The following is a 20,696-nucleotide window of genomic DNA, read 5'->3' as shown; positions in this document are numbered from 1 at the left end:
GAAGGCCAGACCCTCAACCAGCAGAAGGATTATGACTCGTCTACTGCAATCCTGGCTTTATTACTGTGGTCAGGAACCAAACCCGCAATATTCCCAAGTTTTGCTTGTACTGAATTTGACGCAATCCTTCATTAATTTCAGTGTAAAGCACATAGTTTTTTCTAAATATAGCCCACCATATAGAGTCAAATGATTAGTCAATAGACTTGCAAATCTTCCAAACTATTGCAAAGAGTTTCCAGACTCGCAGGAAGGTACTAGTTTTATAGAAAGTAGTGAAGGGATTTTAAATTAATTGCAGGAAATTCTTTGGGACAAAGTTGAAGCGAATTCTGAATATATCAATACTGATTTAATTTGAGACATTTGATGACAACTCTGTGTGGTGACTTCAAAGAACAAGATAAAATATGTCATTCAGCTGTGATTAAAAAACTACAGATACAAGAAAATAAAAACCATTTTTAAGAGATGAAAAAACAGAGTCGGAAATCCAATAAATATATATTCCATCTTCAAATTTAAAATTATACTGTTAGCTGTCCAAAGCAGCTCAAATTTAGTTTGTGCTATGAAATTATACAAATATTTTCTGTTAAGGGCTGGAGAAAACCAATGCACTACGATACTATTTAGCTTCCTAAACTACCCTGACCTATAGATAACAAACAATAAATTTGAGAGACTAAGATTAACTTAACTTAGGTAGAAATCCCACCAAGAAAAGTTTGTTTTTAAGTACACTAACAAATTTCAAAATAAATCATAGCATCTTGTCTTTATATATAACTTAGCAAAACTGTAATCAAATGTCCAAATACATTGCCACTGGCTTTAGATCTTCTAATAAATGCACTACTCTTTCATTGGTCTGAATGAATAAAAGCATGGTAAAACAAATGCCAATTACTTTTAAAATACACAATCCTCTCAGATTGAAGCAGAGTCCAGAAATCCAACACTCAGCATCTTTTAAAGAAAATGAAAGCTAGCCCTGGCCAGTCTGGCTCAGTGGTTAGAATGTCAGCCCAAGGACCAAAGGGTCTGAGGTTTGACTCCCGGTTAAGGGCACGTACCTGGGTTACAGGCTGATCCCCACCCTGGTCGGGACATGTATGGGAAACAACCCATCGATTTGTGTCTGTCTCACATTGATGTTTCTCCCTCTCTCTCTTCCATCCTCTCTCTCCTTCTCCCTCCTTCTCTCCCTCCCTTCCACTCTCTCTCTAAAAATCAATGGATAAAAGATCCTCAAGTGATGATTAAAAAAAAGAAAATGAAAGCTAACTGTTTCTGATAATGATTTCACTTTTCAAACTTCCCCACAAATTACTGGAAAAATATGAGGTAATTTCCCAAAAAGCACAAATTTAGTGGAATTATAACTGATATATAAATAAGGATTTACTAAAAAAAAAAAAAAAAAAAAGGCTTAAAGGAGTGATATTTTAAATCAAGATTTTAAATACAAAAGGTGTCTTGTGTTGCTTAATCGCCTAGTTTCAGATGCTCCTCATTCTACTGTTACAGATTTGGCAAGATTCCGGGGGAAATCAACCTGCCAAAAAAAAAAAAAAGGGGGAGATGGGGGACAAGATTAAAGAGATTATACAGATTGGGGGGTGGTTGTGTTCTATAAGCAAGTTATTTTTGTAAAAACAGAAAACTTATTCATTAACCATCTTTACTATAGACTACAAAGAATCAGATTAGAAAATATAGTCACATAATGTCTCTTTAAAAGTCTTGAAATCAGTTAGGAAAAAGAATCCTAAAGAAGCCAGTTCTGCACAGGAAGAGTCCAGTGATGGCCTCCAGAGGTGGCAGGCCTCCGAGGTGACAGCAAAAGTGTAAGGGCAGGATGTTTTGGTTGTCACAATGACTGGGGGACAAAGAATTGTAAAAGTCCTGAAACCTGTGAGATAGTCCTAAACAAAGAATTAGGAAACAGAATAAAAACAGGCAGAGATTCCCTAAAAGGGTAATCTCTGATGGTGGCTATAATCTCCAAGATTCCTTTTAAGTTCTATGGTAAGAAAATGTTATGATGTAACCTACAAATTGGGCCAAGTAAATGTAACAGGTGACAGATAGATATTATATATATATAGTAGAGGCCCGGTGCACAGATTCATGCACATTGAAAGGAAATTAATTAGAAGGTGGCTGGCAGGAGCAGGACTGGGTGAGACGGGCTGGACATACCCTGGAGCCAACCTCCCACAGTCCCTCCCTGGCTGGCGCACCTGGGGCAGCACCGGGGCTCAGAGGGCATCTGCGGAGTGAGTGGGGTCCCTCTGGCAGGTGGGGCCTCTCGGCCTGGCCTGCAGGGATCGGGCCAAGACTGGCCGTCCGATATCCCCCGAGGGGTCCCAGGGTGTGAGAGGGCACTCTGCAAAGTTGCTGTCACTCAGCAGCTCCTGCGTTGAGCATCTGCCCCCTGGTGGTCAGTGTGTGTCATAGCTACCAGCTGGCCAGTCGGTGGGCTGGTCACTTAGCCTTTTATATGTATAGATGTTATATCTATACTAATAAAAGGGTAATATGCTAATTAGACCAGACGTCTTCCAGATGTCCTCCCACAAAGCTGGAGCAGCTCAGTGGCAGTGAGGGCTGGGGCTCCGGCAGCTGTGAGCTGCGGCGGCTGGCAGTGGCAGCAGCAGCAGAGTGATGGGGGTGGCGCCTTGCCCTGATCGTCCCAGTTGCCTCCCGCCCAGCGGGGAGTGGGAGTAGGACATCTCCTGAGGACTCCAGGACTGTGAGAGGGGGCAGGCCAGGTTGAGGGGGAACCCCCCCCCCCCGCCACCACCACCCAGTGCATAAATTTTTGTGCACTGGGCCTCTAGTATATATATATATATTGTGTGTGTGTGTGTGTGTGTGTGTGTGTGTGTGTGTGTGTAGTGGATTTGTCAAATGCTATTGCTAAATATTTAGAAGGAAAACTATTAGAATGTACTCAGGTAAAAAGCCAGCCCTAAATTTCTACAGTGCTCCATCACTTACATCATAGCCTCTCAGCACAGCAAGGTGGAATGCCAGCAACTGTAAGGGGATCACACTGAGAATGCCTTGCAAGCAGTCCACTGAGTGGGGAACCTTGATTGTTCTTTTTGTGTTCTTAATGGTCTCGGTATCTTCCTTATCACAAATCACCACTGGGCGTCCCTGGGAAAGAAAGCCACATACACAATCACAAGTAAACAAAGAAAGAGCTGTAGCAAGTGAATGTGCAAATTTTACATTCAATAATTCACATGTGGCCTCACTAACACAGACTTATTTAAACTCACAATCCTATATGGTAAGTCAGATTGATCTCATAGTCAAGGAAATTAAAGCTTGGTGGGAGTAATTTATTTAAGCTCACACAACTAAGAAACACCAAGCTCAATACAGATGCTCCTCTACTTATAAACCCATCATAAGTTGAAAATATAAGCCAAAAATGTATTTAATACACCTAACCTACCAAACATCCTAGATCAACCTAGCCTACCTTTAACATGCTCAGAACACATATTAACTACAGTTGAGAAAAATCATCTAACACAAAGGCTATCTTATAACAGAGTATTGAATATCTCACGTAATTTATTATGCATATTACTTCCATACCATTGTAAAGGCCAAAAATCCTAAGTCAAACCACCATAAGCCAGAGACCATCTGTTCTTGAATCCAGGTCTGCCTGCCTTCAAAACCCAAGTTCATAACAACTACACTGTGAGAAGAGATTAGTATCTTTTGATTATATGTTATATATTATATATTATAAAAGTATCTTTATAAATAAAGCCAAATGATCAGAGGAAAACTCAGTTAAGCACATCACCAGTAGTTTTAATATAAAATCTAGTTCCTCCTGAAATTCACATGTAAGAATACGTATTAAACTAAAAGGGAGCAGCATAAGCTAATTAAAGAGGACAGGATTTGGAGAGCCAGACTTTGGTTTTGGTCTCAATTCTGCCTATTGTAAGATCTATGAGCTGGGTCCTGTCAAAACTCTGAGAATCTAATTCCTCACATGTAAACCTCAACATGTTTTGTAAGCTATCTATTGGGCCCTGGTCTATCACTTTAAATGTCATAAAATTCAATTAAGCTTTAATGGCCCATCTCTTAGATTCCCCAAGGTGTCCTCACAGCAGCCCCTGACTTACCTGCCTAGCAACCACCTGCTGAAGAGCATTCTGACACTTGGCATAAGTATGATCTCTCATAATGATCATGATGACAGGCATTAACTTATCCACCAAAGCCAGAGGACCATGCTTCAATTCACCAGCAAGGATGCCTTCAGAGTGCATGTAAGTGATTTCTTTGATTTTCTAATAGAAAAGAACTAGATTAGTCTTCAGTCTCTTTTTCAAAAACCCATTCTTAATTAAGCATTACACAAATATTAGATATCTGGAGTCGCTTTTTATCCAAAAGTATTAAAGGACCACCGATCTATAAATATAGCCAACAGGCTAACAGATCATTGTTTCTATAATATCTACAGTGACTAGAAGCTTTAAGACCTACAAGGACTTTTTCAAGATTTAATTTAATTTAAACTTTTTTTGTTAATCCTCACCTGAGTATATTTTTTCCATTGCTTTTCAGAGAGAGTGAAAGGGGGTGGGGGAAGAGAGAGAGAAACATCGATGTGAGAGAGACACACATCGACTGATTGCCTCCCACACATGCCTCAACCAGGGGTGGGAAGCAAATCCCCAACCCAGTATGTTCCCTTGACAAAGAATCGAACCCAAGACCCTTCGGTGTGTGGGCTGACATTCTAACCAGGGCTTTTTCAACATTTTAGATTCACATGAACATACTCATGTAACTGTTCTACTTGGTTAATGTTTGACCTGAATTAAATCCCACACTTAGAGAACTTAATCTTTATTTCAGTCGTATCTGGACAATAAATTAACCAAAGCTACTTGCTAAACCCAAGCTATCATGCTAAAATGTACTCTTCTTTATTTTCACTAAGTATAAATTGTTACACCTTCTCAGGGCAAACAAACCAGAATGCATAAAAACAAAAGCACTTGTAAAAGTTTCACCTATTTCATTCAAACTAAAAGTATGACTATGTACAAGGTCCATAAGTCAACAGGCTGAAATTATAAGTGAGAAGACTTACTAGTGCCCCTTCAAGACAAGTAGCATAATGATAGCCACGCCCCATTATCAAGACCGACTTCTGATGATAAAGTTCTGTTGCCAGTTTCTGAATTTCATCATCTATACTCAGTACTTCCTTAATCAAATCTGTTAAGAAGTAACATTATAAACTGTTGAACAAAAATAGACAGAGGCAAAGAAGCATTGAACAGACTATCAAACTACAGTGGGAAGGTAGGGGAGGGTTGGGGGGTAAGAGATCAACCGAGGGACTTGTATGCATGCATATAAGCACAACCAACAGATGCAAGACATTGGGGGGGTGAGGGGGTGGTGAAGGCAAGTGTCAGGGGGTAGGGGAGGCCCGGGCCCGGGGGAGGTCAATGGGGGAAAAAAAGGAGACATATGTACTACTATTTGTAATACCTTAAACAATAAAATAAAAAATAAAAAAAGAAGTAACATTAGCAACATCTATGAAAAAGGATAATTAACCGAACCAATATAAAAACAATAATATATTGGTAGCAACTGACAAAAGACCAGTGTTTCTATTCCCCTGTGATATCAGAGAGGAATTTTTAAATACAAAGGTGCAAAAGTAGAAAGATTTATTGACTAAACAGCTAGAAGCCACAGCTTCAAGTACAAGAAGAAAATGACACCCATTACGGCTCCCTTAGACAACAAAAGTGTAGTATAAGAGCATCTTCGTACCAGGCAGCCGCTTCAGTCCAAGCATGATCTCTTTGCGTCTCTCTTGCATGGAAATCCTGTCATCACACATCATAAGGGCAAACATCACAAGGGATACAAACTGGCTGGTGTAAGCCTAAAATACCACAAAAAAGCAGTTGTATTTTAAGAACTTAGAGTTTTTCATTTAAAAAATATGCAAACAAATTCCCATTGGTTTTATAAGCACATATTGTCCATTTTCTTTTTTTTAAATCTTCACTCAAGGACACGCTACTGATTTTATGGAGAGAAGGAGTAAGAAAGAGAGGGAGGGGAGAAGAACAAAGGGGAAGGAGGAAGGAGAAAAACATGGATGTGAAAGAGAAACATCGATTGGTTGCCTAAATGCTGGCAAGGATGTGGAGAAAAAGGAATCCTAGTACACTGTTGGTGGGAATGCAGACTGGTACAACCACTATGGAAAACAGTGTGGAGTTTCCTCAAAAAATTAAAAATGGTGCCCTGACCGGTTTGGCTCAGTGGATAGAGCGTCGGCCTGCGGACTGAAGGGTCCCAGGTTCGATTCCGGTCAAGGGCATGTACCTTGGTTGCTGGCAAATCCCCAGTGGGGAGTGTGTAGGAGGCAGCTGATTGATGTTTCTAACTCTCTATTCCTCTCCCTTCCTCTCTGTAAAAAAATCAATAAAATACATTAAAAAAAAAAATTAAAACTGGAACTGCCATTTGATCCATAGGAATAATTACACTAATAACATGCTATTAATAACTTTTGTGAATACTGCCTTCTAATCTCTACTATGTTTTTCCTTTTTATATTGTTTAGAAAATTAATTCTTAGCAGGTATAATTTTATAACTTGCTTTTATTTTTGACATAATAAGTACTTTCCCAAGACAGAATGCTTTCTTTCTTACTTACTAGTGTGTAATTATCTTAAGGAACTTTTTCCATCTCTTTAGGCCTCAGATGGCCCATCTGTTAAAAGTACACAATACTTACACGATAATCATGAGAATAAATGAGACAAGTATAAATCAAACAACATAATGTCTGACATATAGGCTAAAAACAAACTTTTTATTGATGAAAGCTTAAACTAAGACTTTAATTCAAAAAAATTTTTTCTTAACTACAGACTTGTGAATATTTTAAAACTTGCAGTCATGCTGCCGGGACTATTTTTAATCCCATTAGCTGTATATAAATGTAAGATATGACTGCTTTTTCACATTCTTTACAATATTGAGAATTATCCTTTTAACAAATTTTTACCACTGACTGATAGACAATGGACTCTTTCTATCCTTTACCATGTACATCTTGAATCTAAAAAAATTAAGATTTTTATTCATGCTTGTTAGCCATTTATGTTTCTTCTTTTAAGGTTTAACTTCATTGTTCTTCACTTATTTTCAACTTTGGCCTTTTTTTTTCTTTTAAGTGGGTCGTACCCTAGCCAGTTTGGCTCAATGGATAGAGCGTCAGCCTGCAGACTGAAGGGTCCTGGGTTCAATTATGGTCAAGGGCACATGGCCAGGTTGCGAGCTCGATCCCCAGAAGGGGGCAGCCAATCAGTGATTCTCTCTTGTCACTGATGTTTCTATCCCTCTCTCCCTCTCCCTTCCTCTCTGAAATCAATAAAAATATATTCTTTTAAAAAAGTTGGTTGTAAGTCCAGGAAGCGCAGAGAACCCCAAACAAAAGGAATCCAAAGAGGACCACACCAAGACACATCATAATTAAAATGCCAAGAGCAAAAGACAAAGAGAGATCTTAAAAGCAGCAAGAGAAAGAAAGTCAGTTACCTACAAGGGAGTACCCATACGAATGTCAGCTGATTTCTCAACAGAAACTTTGCAGGCCAGAAGGGAGTGGCAAGAAATATTCAAAGTGATGAATGCCAAGAACCTACAACCAAGATTACTTTATCCAGCAAAGCTATCATTCAGAATTGAAGGCCAGATAAAGAGCTTCACAGATAAGGAAAAGCTAAAGGAGTTCATCACCACCAAACCAGTATTATATGAAATGCTGAAAGGTATCCTTTAAGAAGAGAAAGAAGAAAAAGGTAAAGATACAAATTTTGAACAACAAATACACATCTATCAACAAGTGAATCTGAAAATGAAGTGAATAATCTGATGAACAGAATGAACTGGTGATTATAATAGAATCAGGGACATAGAAAGGGAGTGGACTGGCTATTCTTGGGGGGGGGGGGGGGGGAAGGGGTGTGGGGATGCCAGAAGAGATTGGACAAAAATCGTACACCTATGGATGAGGACAGTGGGTGGGGAGTGAGGGAGGATGGTGGGATGGGAACTGGGTGGAGGGGAGTTATGAGGGGAAAAAGGAGGAACAAATCTAATAATCTGAACAATAAAGATTTAATTTAAAAAAAAAGTTGGTTGTAAGGTCTTTACTGTTATGTATCAAATACTTTTTCACAGTTTGGTTTAACCTTTTATAATGGTGTTTACTGACACAGAAGTTTCATTTTTTTTTAAACTCTTATGTAGTACTTTTAAATTTAAAGTCCTTCCATCCTAACATCAGTTAAGTATTATTATATTTTCTTAATTCTATTGTTATCATTGTCCCATATTATTTGGCTTTTCTTTTTTTCACTTTCAACATTTCATTTATTTGACTTTTTTTAAAGTATATTTTTATTGATTTCAGAAAGAAAGGGAGAGGGAGAGATAGAAATATCAATGATGAGAATCACTGATTGCCTCCTGCATGCCCCCTACTGGGGATCCGGGCATGTGCCCCTGACTGGACTCAAACCTGGGACCCTTCAGTCCACAGGCTGTCTATCTACTGAGTCAAACTAGCCAGGGCCCATTTTATTTGACTTTTTCACTTCATTTTTAAACCAACTGAAATTAATTTTAGTACAGTGTTAACTTATGTTTTTCTATTTTTATAAATAACCAATTTTCCCTTCATTTCAATTTCACTCCACCCTTTCTCTACTAGTTTGCGATATTCATTTAATGTAGTGGAGTTATGTTGCAGAACTATTGATTCCGTCTCACAGATCTGTCATTTTTTTTACAAAATAATCTTCCCATCCAGAAATATGGTATTCCACCAATTTGTGTTGGGAATTAAAAGTCTATAAAGTTATACAGTTACCATCTATATTCAACAAATATTTATGGAGCACCTTATACATTTCTTGGTAAAATTATTTTAAGTGTTTTTTATAGCCATTAAAAATAGAATCCCCCTCCAAACACACACATTTATATCATTTGTAAGTAGTCACTACTTTAAAAAATTTATAAAGAAAGTATTTTTGTATATGTTTTATATAAAGCACTGAGAAATATTTTACTTTTTATTTTTGAGCTTTATACAGTTAGTGAATCATATCAATTGCAACTAAGAAGAATTTTATTTCTCCTTTCAGATTGTTTTACTTATTTTTTCCTATTAAACTGGATAGAACTCCTAGAACTGGGATAGCATATATGTTTCACAGAGAGCCAATCCTAACTCATTGTACTCACAGTGAAACATCATGTTGAAAAAGATTCTAGTCTAAGGCCACCTTTTTTACTTCACAGTAATACAGATAAAATCCTAGGAAGATTCCAGAAGAACAGCAAGGGCCCTCTAAGAAGAAGGTCCTGAAGCTTTCCGTTTTGCAGTTCCTTCATTCACTTTTCTCTATTATTTAACTCCATTGCTTTATTGAGTTTCCTTTTTCTAGTTTCTTTAGTTAAATACTTAATTCATTTTTTAAAGATAAGCATTTAATGCTATGAATTTACCTCTAATTATAAATTTGGCCACATACTCTAAACTTTTACTCACAATGTTCATTATCATTATTTCTTCTAAGCCTTTTAAAATAGTAGTTCTGATATCATTTTAACTCAACAGTTATTTAAAGGAATGTTTTAATGTTTCAGGTATTTGAGGTTTTTACTGACACATTTACTATTAAATCACTAGGATTACTGTGGTGTGGTCAGCTATAATGTTATCTATAACTTTAACTTTAGAAAATTTATGTTGAGTGTTTTTTTGTGTGTGGATTATATGCTGACTTTCTGTTACTCTTCTCTGGATAAGGAATGACTTCACTAGTGAATATTTTCCTGTCAGAATGTGGATACTGAGCTTCCAATATAACAAAATCAGTCTACCAATGCTCCTTACCTTCCCAACAGTTCAATGAAATTCCCAATTTCCTCTTCCTAGACCTCCCAGCTATCAGCTGCTCAGATATTCCTCCACAGGCAGCTACCTGTCCCTGTGCTGCTATGAATTCCACTGATGCACTGGGATTTTTTTTTCTCTATAGCACTGAAGTGGATTTGCAGTTCTTTGCCTCCAGCACATCTATATTCTAAATTTCAGTTCCTCCCAGTCTACCTCTTCCTACTGAAGTTTACTTTACAATAAGCCAACTAATCACAGATTACATTATCAGGACAGAGGGAGAGACCCAGTATCCTGGATGCCTGGGATACCTAAACTGTTTCTAATCCAAACTGATCAGATAATGAGTATTTCAGTTTCTCTATACCACAACTAAAAATGTTACTCTCTAGAGTAATGTTTCTTTGTTTGGACCTGAAACATCTAAACACTGGTTTTCAAGTACAAATATTAAACAGAATAATCTTAATGCACATATTTTTCCATTGAATTCCTAACACAGCTTAATTTCAGTTTCATGTTTTTCAGTTCCTCAATAACTACCAGGAAACCAATTATGAGAAAAATAAGTTATACCTCACATTTTGAATTTATTGAGGTTTGAAAGAATTTACCAGAAAAATGTTGACTCTGAACTTTTAAACTTGGTTTTACCTTTTACTCAGCAAAAATAAAGTTATATTGGTTTATTTTTTAAAATCAACAAAAGTCAGCATGGTGGTGAAATTCTAGACACCTACAATAACATACAAAATCACTGAACCTGTACATTTATACCCATCAATTCCTACAGATATATCAAATTATCTATGGTATGATACTATGAGAAAGTTAATAATATCTTTCTAACCCTGACAGGTTCTCAGGCAAAGCTGGGAATTCATAATCAAGATTACAGTATTCTTGTGCTAGCTCCATCACAAGGCCCCCAATGATGAGCTTCTTTGATCATCCATTAACATATTTGCCATTCAGAAATGGTCTATGACTAAACTTTTCAAGATTGTCTAAGGCTATTAAAGAACACAAAATTACTTTAGAATCCAAGAAAAATTAAATGTGACTAAATTACCATACTTACTAATATTTTTAAAGGAGTTATTTTATTATTAAAGAAATTAAAGTATGTACTTTAAAAAGATACTTATTTTCTTATGTAAGATGTAACCACTAGGGGAAACTGTGTAAAGAGTACATGGACTTCTCTGTACTATCTGTACAACTTCCTATAAAGCTAGTGATTTCAATATAAAAAGTTTTTTTAAAAAAAGGACTTACAAAAAAAGAACCACTGATATAAATAACATGAATAAATCTCAAAAAAATTCATGTTAAATGAAAGAAGACAGCTATTAATGACATGTATTATATAATTCCCTTTTAAAGAACTTTCTAGAAAATGATATAAAAGAAGACAATAGTAGTTGTCTGAGCTTGAGGGGTAGAAATGAGGACTGACTATACCAGGCACAAGGAAACTTTTTCAAGTGAGTAAGTGTTCTAAAATTGGACTGTGATGATAGTTACAGATCCAAATTTACTAAAACTATACATTTAATAACTGGTGAGTGTTATTTATAATATGAAAATTATAGTTCAATAAAGCTATAGAAAAAAGGTTAACAGTAAAATCGAGGTAATGGTATATGAATTGTTAATGTAAAATTTTTTTAACTCTGCTATATGTTTGAAAATTATTGTAACAAAATGTTGAGCAAAATTAAAGTTTTCATAAGCTATACAATTAGAAATTTTAAAAAGTTGTCTTTCCCATGGCAACTCACAGTTTAAGAAAGATTTAATAAAAAGTCAACAAAATAGCATCCATTCAATTGATGGATGTACATATACCACATGAAGCCCTTGTTTCACAATGCGTTGTGAATAAAAGGGCCCTGGGATTCCAATCCCCAATCAAAGCTGTCCAGAAATCCACAAGGCCCTGTTTAGAGCAGTTGGTTATTTATTCAGGCACAGACTGGAAACCCAAACACAAATATCTTACATGTTTTAATTATCACACAGAGAAAATTCAGGTTTCAGCTTTCTATAAAGTATAGTGTTGGCAGTATCCAAGTAACCAACAAACACTCATCAGAGTTTTTACATAAGAAGAACGAATTTTCCACAAAAAAATTCTCCATGAGGTTCTTTAAAAAAATATATATATTTAAATGTGGTTATGTATGTTAATATCATCTTTCACACGCCTTTAATTAGAATCAAATCCACCAATACCTAAGCATCTTACCAGACAATCAGCAAGAAATACTGAACTGCCGAAACCGGTTTGGCTCAGTGGATAGAGCGTCAGCCTGCGGACTGAGGGGTCCCAGGTTCGATTCCGGTCAAGGGCATGTACCTGGGTTGCGGGCACATCCCCAGTGGGGGGCGTGCAGGAGGCAGCTAATCGATGTTTCTCTCTCATCGATGTTTCTGACTCTCTATCTCTCTCTCCCTTCCTCTCTGTAAAAAATCAATGAAATATATTAAAAAAAAAAAAAAAAAGAAAAGAAATACTGAACTTAAGCAGAAAATTAGACAACTGTAATTTTGTAATCATAAAAGTAATGCATTTGTGGAAAGAGAACATCTTTGCATATACACACTTAATAAGATTCCTATTTTTATTAACATATTATGTACATCCTAATTTCAAAGAGCAAAGTAGTCTCACTAGGCCTTAAAAAAAATGAGGGTGCTTTTAAATCTCCACGAATGTAGTATCTAAAGAGAAACGGACAATTATATAATATTCACTTTTCTTTCTTTAATTTCCAAATTCTGTACTAAAGGTGTACTCCTCTTTACAAGATTTCAAAGGTAGTATGTATATTTTGACATATTTATTAGAAACTATAAATATGTAAATAAAATTTCAAAAATTATTAAAATTAAACTGAATGTTTCTAATCTGTTATTTTTCTAATTCCCTACTATATATAATAAAAGAAGGGAACATTATACTTACCTATGTACCTGGCAGGAGGATATAAGTGATGAATGGGGACAGCAGCAGAGACCTTTTCAAAACGGACTTATGTTATATACATTTGTCCTTTCAAATTCTTAATATGGAAGTGATGAAGGGGACAACAAGTGTTTTATCTATTGTTGACCCTTAAGTCTTACAATAATTAGTAAACTCTGAGTTCTATAAGTGCTAACAAGCTAAATACAAGATATGGATTAGTCTATTTCACCAACACTATGATTAAATAATTACATAAGAACTAAGTCAAGAATTTACCTTTGTGCTGGCCACGCCAATCTCGGGCCCAGCATTAATGTGAACTCCACAGTCTGTCTCCCTTGATATGGAACTGCCGACAGTGTTGGTGATCCCCACAGTTAAAGCTCCTCTCTCCTTGCAGTATCGAAGACCCATCAGGGTATCTGCTGTCTCACCTGTGTATAAAGGAAGACAAAAGTAACACATACAGCAGTTAATATATGCTTTTTTAGATGTAAAAACAAAAAACTGACTACACTTTCAACAAAAAATCATTCATTTTAAATAAAATTTAAAATATGCATTTAAAATAATAAATGAGCAAAACTTTAACAGGATCCTACTTTTTAGGATCTCCTTTCCTTCTTTGTCTTTGGAAATTCAGCTCTTTAGTGTAAACTGTGTTTATTTTACTAATTCATTAAGAATCACATATCAAAATAAATCTCTATTTGCCATTTGCAATATCATTTTATCTTTAAATATCAATTTTTGCCAAGATAATTCTTAGAAAGAATGACTTTCCTTTTCGCCAAGTCTTTAAAATTAGCATACCTGACTGACTAATAAAAAAGCAAACATCATCTCGGAAAACTGGCGTGTTTCTATCCAGGAAATCACTGGCTAGCTCTACCATAACCGGCAACTCAGTCAACTCTTCAAGAACTTGACGTGTCTGTAAAGAAAAAATTATTTGGTCAAACAACTTTACTTCAAATACTCTTTTTCACTGGCCTTCTTTGGCCTCAATGTATAGTTTTCACTTTTCTGATTATAAAAATGAAACATGTGCATTGTTAGAAAATATAAACAATACAGATTAAAGCACAAAAAAATAAAAAATAATCAAAATTTCACCATGCAGGGAAAAGCACATGTATAAAATATTTTGAGAAGCAGCAAAAGCACTGTTCTGAATTAGCTTGTATGTTATCTCTAACTTCCCAATTCTAATCTTTAAATGATGATTCATAAAATACCAAGCCAGAGAAATTCCAAATAAGATAAACACCCAGTGAAAAATTAAACACTTCAAAAATACTACATATTCATAAGTAGTACCATTCCAAAAAAAAAGTCAATACACTTCAGAAATCTAGTTTGAAAAAAAGCTCACTACTTTCAAATTTTGTAGTATGGAAAGTAAAGTAGGAGGTAGTATGCTTTTGCTCAAAGAGCACCGTAAATTCATTTTAATTAAATTCCTTTTACTCTAAATATCAGAAAGTTAAAAACAACAGAAAAGTAAAATTTTAGGCAGCAAAAATTTTAGGCCCTTCAGTCACATACATTTAGTTGCCTTAATAATAACTATGTAGATCACCTACTTATTTAGGTAAGTGGCCCTACCCATTTTTTGCCCCATCTCTGCATTCCTCCTCCTTCATGGAAGTGAAAAACTGTAAAGGTTTCCTTACTTCATATCCCTTTAACTTTCTTGCCACAAATGTGAACTAAATCATTTTGTTCTATAACTTTGGTTGGCCCCTTTTTAAAAATGTTATAACATCATGTACAGAAAGTCTTCGAGGATAAAATGTTCCTATTTTTAACTAACTTTTTTCCATTGATGTATAAATTTACTAATCCTATATAATAAAAGGCTAATATGCAAATCGACCAAACAGCAGAACAATCAGTCGCTATAATGTGCACTGACCACCAGGGGGCAGACGCTCAATGCAGGAGCTGCCCCCTAGTGGTCATTGGGCTCCCACAGGGGGAGTGCCTTTCAGCCAGAAGCCGTGGTGAGCGCAGCGGCGGTGGCAGGAGCCTCTCCTGCCTCTGCAGCAGCACTAAGGATATCCTATTGACACCCACCAAGGGCTCCCAGACTGCAAGAGGGTGCAGGCCAGGCTGAGGGACACCACCCCCAAGTGCACAAATCTTGTGCATTGGGCCTCTAGTTTTACATAAATGACTGACACTAAGATGCTAAATGTTTTCCCTCAAACATGAATCAAACTTTCCTGCTCCTGTTTACAATGTAAAGTTATACTGAAATTATACTCTTCAAAATTAAAAGAGAAAGATACAAATCTGGCAACTTACCAAGTATTTAAAAACTAGAGGCCTGGTGCACAGATTCGTGGACTGGTGGGTCCTTTATTTTTTTTATATCAGTGCGCGATCAATTGAGGCTGGGGAGGGACTGCTGGAGGCTCCAGGGTGTGTCTGGCCCATCTTGCCCAGTCCTGATCAACCAGACCCCAGAAGCAAGCTAACCTACCGGTCAGAGCATCTGCCCCCGGTGGTAAGTGTGCATCATAGCTACCAGTAAAATGGTTGTTTAGGCTTTTATATATATACTAGAGGCCCAATGCACGGATTCATGCACTGGTGGGGGGCATGGCCTGCAGGGATTGGCCCGCTGCAGGAGCAGCCATTCATCCCAGTCAGCCAAAGTGGCACTCCCACTGTGGGAGCACACTGACCACCAGGGGGCAGCTCCTGCATTGAGTGTCTGCCCCCTGGTGGTTAGTGCGTGTCATAGCGACTAGTCGACCAGTCGTTTTGCTGTTCGGTCGCTGGGCTTTTATATATATATAGACTAGAGGCCCAGTGGACAAAAATTTGTGCACTCGGGGGTTCCCTCAGCCCGGCCTGTGCCCTCTCGCAGTCTGGGACCCCTCGGGAGATAACGACCTGCTGGCTTAGGCCTGCTCCCGGGTGGCAGAGGGCAGGCCCAATCCCTAGGTGCAGCCCCTGGTCGGGCTCAGAGCAGGGCCGATGGGGGAGTTGGGGCACCGCCCCTGTCATGCACAGAGCAGGGCGGATCGGGAGGTTGCAATGCCACCCTCAGTCACGCTCAGGGTAGGGCTGATTGGGGGGTTGGGGCACCGGCCCCTGTCACACCCAAGGCAGGGTCGATGGGGAGGATGCGGCGCCACCCCCTGTCACGCACAGAGCAGGGCCCATCAGGGGGGTTGAGGCTCCGTACCCTGTCACACACAGAGCAGGGCCCATCAGGGGGTTGGGGAGCTCCCCCCTGTCACACACAGAGCAGGGCCTATGGGGAGTTTATGGCTCTACCCCATCACACACAGAGCAGGGCCCGTGGGGGGCGGTTGGGGCGTCGCCCTCTATCACCCACAGAGCAGGGCCGATCAGGGGGTTGGGGCACCGCCACTATCACACTCAGGGCACGGCCGATGGGAAGGTTATGGCTCTACCCCATCACACACGGAGCAGGGCCCGTGGGGGGTGGGGGGGTTGGGGCGCCGCACCCTGCCACACACACAGCAGGGCCGATCAGGGGGTTGGGGCGCCGCACCCTGTCACACACAGAGCCGCAGGGCAATCAGGGGGTTGGAGAGTTCCCCCCTATCAGGCACAGAGCAGGGCCAATCAGGGGGTTGGGGCGCCTTCCCCTGTCACAAACAGAGCAGGGCCGACAGGGAGGTTGTGGCCCCGCCCACTGTCACACACAGAGCCGCAGGGCGATCAGGGGGTTTGGGCGCTGCCCCCAGTCACGCTGATCCCGGTGCCGGGAGGCCTCGCAGCTCCGCTGATCCTGGTGCTGGGAGGCATATTACCCTTTTACTATATAGGATAGAGGCCTGGTGCACAGGTGGGTGCCGGCTGGTTTGCCCTGAAGTGTGTCCTGGATCAGGGTGGGGGTCCCCACTGGGGTGCCTGGCCAGCCTGGGTGAGGGGATGATGGCTGTTTGCAGCTGGTCACACACCCTTCAGGGTGGGGGTCCCCACTGGGGTGCCTGGCCAGTCTGGGTGAGGGGCTGAGGGCTGTTTTCAGGCTGGCGGGTGACTGAAGCTCCCAACTGCTCCTTTTTTTATTTTTTTTTTATTCTGGGCCAGTTTTAGCTCTGGCTCCAGCTCTGAGGCCTCTGCTGCTGAAAGCAGGTTTCTGGCCTTTGTTTACTTTCTGTATTTGAAACAATGTTGCGATCCTGCTGGCTGAAGCCCAGTGACTAAAGCAGGTTTCTGGGGTTTTGTTTAGCTTCTATATTTGTAACATAGTTGCTTAGAGTTGCAGCTCAGAGGCCGGCAGCGGCAGGCGGGGAACGTTGGAGTCCTCCGTCACTGAAGCAAGCAAGCCTCATGTTCGCTTCCAGCTGCCTGGCTGCTGGCCACCATCTTGGCTGGCAGTTAATTTGCATATCGCCCTGATTAGCCAATGGGAAGGGTAGTGGTCGTATGCTAATTACCATGTTTCTCTTTTATTAGATAGGATAATACACCTCAGAAAGTAATCTGAAGGTATATCTGTGCTAATAGTTTGTTCTTTCAATAGAAGCAACTCTTCAGAAATAGACAGAATGACATATTTTCATCATAAGAGACTAATTTAATGTTAAATTCCATTGCATGCCACTGGAAAAACCCAAGACAATAAACATTTTGAAAAGCAATCTATACTTAGAATGATTTTAGTTCACTGTTATTGTTCAGGATACACAGTATATACTAAAAAAGCAATTATGCAAATGTGTCATTCACATTTGACACCACCAAAAACAAACAAAAATCTACATAGAATTAATGATATTATTTTATACTAGAGGCCCGGTGCACAGAATTTGTGCACGGGGGGGGGGGGGGCGGGGTGTCCCTCAGCCCAGCCTGCACCCTCTCCAATCTGGGACATCCCTCTCACAATCCAGGACTGCTGGCTTCCAACCGCTCGCCTGCCTGCCTGCCTGCCTGCCTGATTGCCCCTAACTGCTTCTGCCTGCCAGCCTGATTATCCCCTAACCACTCCCCTGCCAGCCTGATTGACACCTAACTGCTCCCCTGCTGGCCTAATTGCCCCAACTACCCTCCCCTGTTGGCCTGGTTCCCAACTACTTTCCCCTGCAGGCCTGGTCCCCCCAACTGCCCTCCCCTGCAGGCCTGGTCCCTCCCAACTGCCCTCTCCTGCAGGCCTGGTCCCTCCCAACTGCCCTCCCCTGCAGGCCTGGTCCCTCCCAACTGCCCTCCCCTGTAGTCCTGGTCCCTCCCAACTGCCCTCCCCTGCCAACCATCTTGTGTCCACATGGGGGCGGCCATATTGTGTGCTGGAGTGATGGTCAATTTGCATATTACTCTTTTATTAGATAGGATGATAAACCATGAGATTGCTAATGTTAGTTAACTATAGTAGTCTCAGCATCCACAAAAACAAAACATAGCCAAACCAGCTTGGGCTATGTTTTGTTTTTGTGACTAGAATGTCAGCCTGCAGACTGAAGGGTCCTGGGTTTGATTCCAGTGAAGGGCACATGCTTAGGTTGCAGGCTCGATCCCCAAAAGGGGGCATGCAGGAGGCAGTCGATCAATGATTCTCTCTCATCATTGTTTTTCTCTCTCTCTCCCTCTCCCTTCCTCTCTGAAATGAATAAAAAAATACATGTTTTAAAAAATAGATTAAATCTTCTCAAATTTCAGAGTTAGAAAAGCCTAACAGATCATATAACTTCTGCTCCAAAATTCAAACTTAGCATTAGATACAACATTTACTCAAATTTTTAATTTCTGAATAATGAGCTTATTCAGTAATAGACCTAAACCACCACTAAATTAACCAATCCCTTAATTTACACTATCATCTTTCATTCTTTCTTTCCCATGCTCAAAACCATCACTTTTTACAACTCTTCCCTTTGATACTGCAGACTTTCCTTTTTAGGACTATGTAATTTCTTTTTTAAGAGAAGAGTAAAGCCTGTTGAAATTCAAGGTCTGGGTGATTAGCTAGTTTTAAATCACTAAATAACTAGCTCCCACAGTTGTAGACAACAAATATTTATGCCCCAGCAAATAAAAAATTACTATGTCATGAACTTTAAGAATCATCCTCAAAGTAGCAACTGAATATGAAAGGGTCTTCTGTACTTATGGGAGCTGACATCAGCGCACATAAACTACACATGGATCTGACTTATTGGAGTAAAAAAGATGGTTATATTCCTAAGCTTGTGCACTGACAACAACACACTTCTTTAATATAAAATTGCAGCTTCCAAAATAACAGTTTAAAGAACAAAGTCTGACATAAGGCAGACTTCCTTTCCTTGTAGAAACCTGCCTGCCAAGTAAAATCCTGGTGAGGTTCACCCATGGTACCAGCCATCTCATCTGTCTGGGGTAAGTGAACAATGAGAAGCAAAACTCAATGGCTGCTCTTGTAGAAGTAGGCATGTGCACTAGACCACAAGGCTAAGATGGTGCAAAAACTTTCCCTCTCTTTGCCTTTCACTAACGAAGTCATTTGCAGACATTCTAAGATCCTTTCTAAAGCAGATCTTCCATTAATAAATAATTCCAAGGATCTATTAAAATTTCTGCCTCCAACCTTCTTGATTTTTGTCATGCAAACTGAAAATATAACATGATGTTTTAACAAAGGAGAGTTTTACATGGTGTGTTACTGGAGGTATTATTTGTTTGCAGATATATTCTGATACCAAACATATTACAATTAAGATTTTAAGAAGCTACTTACAGCTACACCAGCATGATAACTTGTTCCACAAGCAATAAGAATCAAGCGCCGGCACCTCTGGATCTCCTTAATGTGATCCTTCAAACCGCCCAAATTCACTGAAATAAAAGTTCATGTATATAACTATTTAGGAAAGAACCATATGAAATAAGCAATCATTTTTGATAAGTGGGAAGCAACAGAATTTTAAAGAATTTGTATTCCTCTGAGGAACTCTTATAGAAGTAGGCATGTGCACTATCCACTAAGCCAAACTGGCTAGGGCTCCTCTCAGTCTTTACCATCTCATTCACCTAATGTCAGAGTCATCCTCATTGCTCCTATCCCTTCTCCACATCCACTCGACCAGCAAGTCCTAGGAACTCCACCTAGGAGTTCTCTGTAGTTCGTTTGTTTTCTTTTTTTTTTTTTTCTCCTTAGGTACCTATTTTTTGAAAAGTAATTAAAATAAGGCACAACTTAACTGGTTCCCCAGACTTGTAAGTAGCCTTATTCAGCTCCCTACCACATGTCCACACTACTACAGTATGTATCAGACTTTAACTTGTTTGGTCAATTTTACATTCCTTTCTTTTTTAAAAAAAAATATATTTTATTGATTTTTTTAGAGAGGAAGGGAGAGGGATAGAGAGTTAGAAACATCGATAGAGAGAAACATCGATCAGCTGCCTCCTGCACACCCCTCCCCACCCCCCCCCCACCCCCCCGGGGATGTGCCTGCAACCAAGGTACATGCCCCTGATTAGAATCAAACCTGGGACCTCTCAGTCCGTAGGCCGATGCTCTATCCACTGAGCCAAACCGGTTAGGGCCATTCCTTTCTTTAGATTAAAAATTATCTTAAAGGCAAAACTATATGGACACAGTAGATGCTGATGTCTGGAGGTGGGGAAGTTGCTGATTACAAAGGACACAAGGAATTTTTAGAGGAATGGAACTGTGCTATGTCTTCATTGTTGTAGAGGTCAGCATTATGAGCATGTTATGGAAGTTTTTTGAAACTCACTGAATTATACAATA

The 20,696-nt window shown here is 39.4% G+C and overlaps 1 protein-coding gene across 5 annotated transcripts in view; it reads right to left on the bottom strand.

Moving 5' to 3' along the window:
* Positions 1-337: 337 nt before the first annotated feature.
* The window catches only part of GFPT1 (glutamine--fructose-6-phosphate transaminase 1), a 61,304-nt gene continuing 40,945 nt past the window's right edge, over positions 338-20,696 (bottom strand). For 4 of the 5 annotated variants that reach the window (XM_036334280.1, XM_036334281.1, XM_036334283.1 and 1 more), the window contains 8 exons: positions 19,677-19,774; positions 13,790-13,910; positions 13,253-13,410; positions 5,845-5,959; positions 5,147-5,274; positions 4,167-4,334; positions 3,007-3,168; positions 338-1,558 (listed from right to left, as the gene is read on the bottom strand). In XM_036334280.1, coding sequence (XP_036190173.1) covers positions 1,514-1,558; positions 3,007-3,168; positions 4,167-4,334; positions 5,147-5,274; positions 5,845-5,959; positions 13,253-13,410; positions 13,790-13,910; positions 19,677-19,774 — 995 coding nt within the window. In that variant the 3' untranslated portion in view covers positions 338-1,513. The remainder of the gene's footprint in view (positions 1,559-3,006; positions 3,169-4,166; positions 4,335-5,146; positions 5,275-5,844; positions 5,960-13,252; positions 13,411-13,789; positions 13,911-19,676; positions 19,775-20,696) is intronic. The other variant, XM_036334282.1, reaches the window with a different exon arrangement.

Source organism: Myotis myotis, unplaced genomic scaffold (assembly GCF_014108235.1).
Source record: "Myotis myotis isolate mMyoMyo1 unplaced genomic scaffold, mMyoMyo1.p scaffold_m19_p_14, whole genome shotgun sequence".
Classification (NCBI taxonomy): domain Eukaryota; kingdom Metazoa; phylum Chordata; class Mammalia; order Chiroptera; family Vespertilionidae; genus Myotis; species Myotis myotis.
Note: the sequence above shows the minus strand (reverse complement) of the source record. Positions and strands in the feature narration are given on the sequence as shown.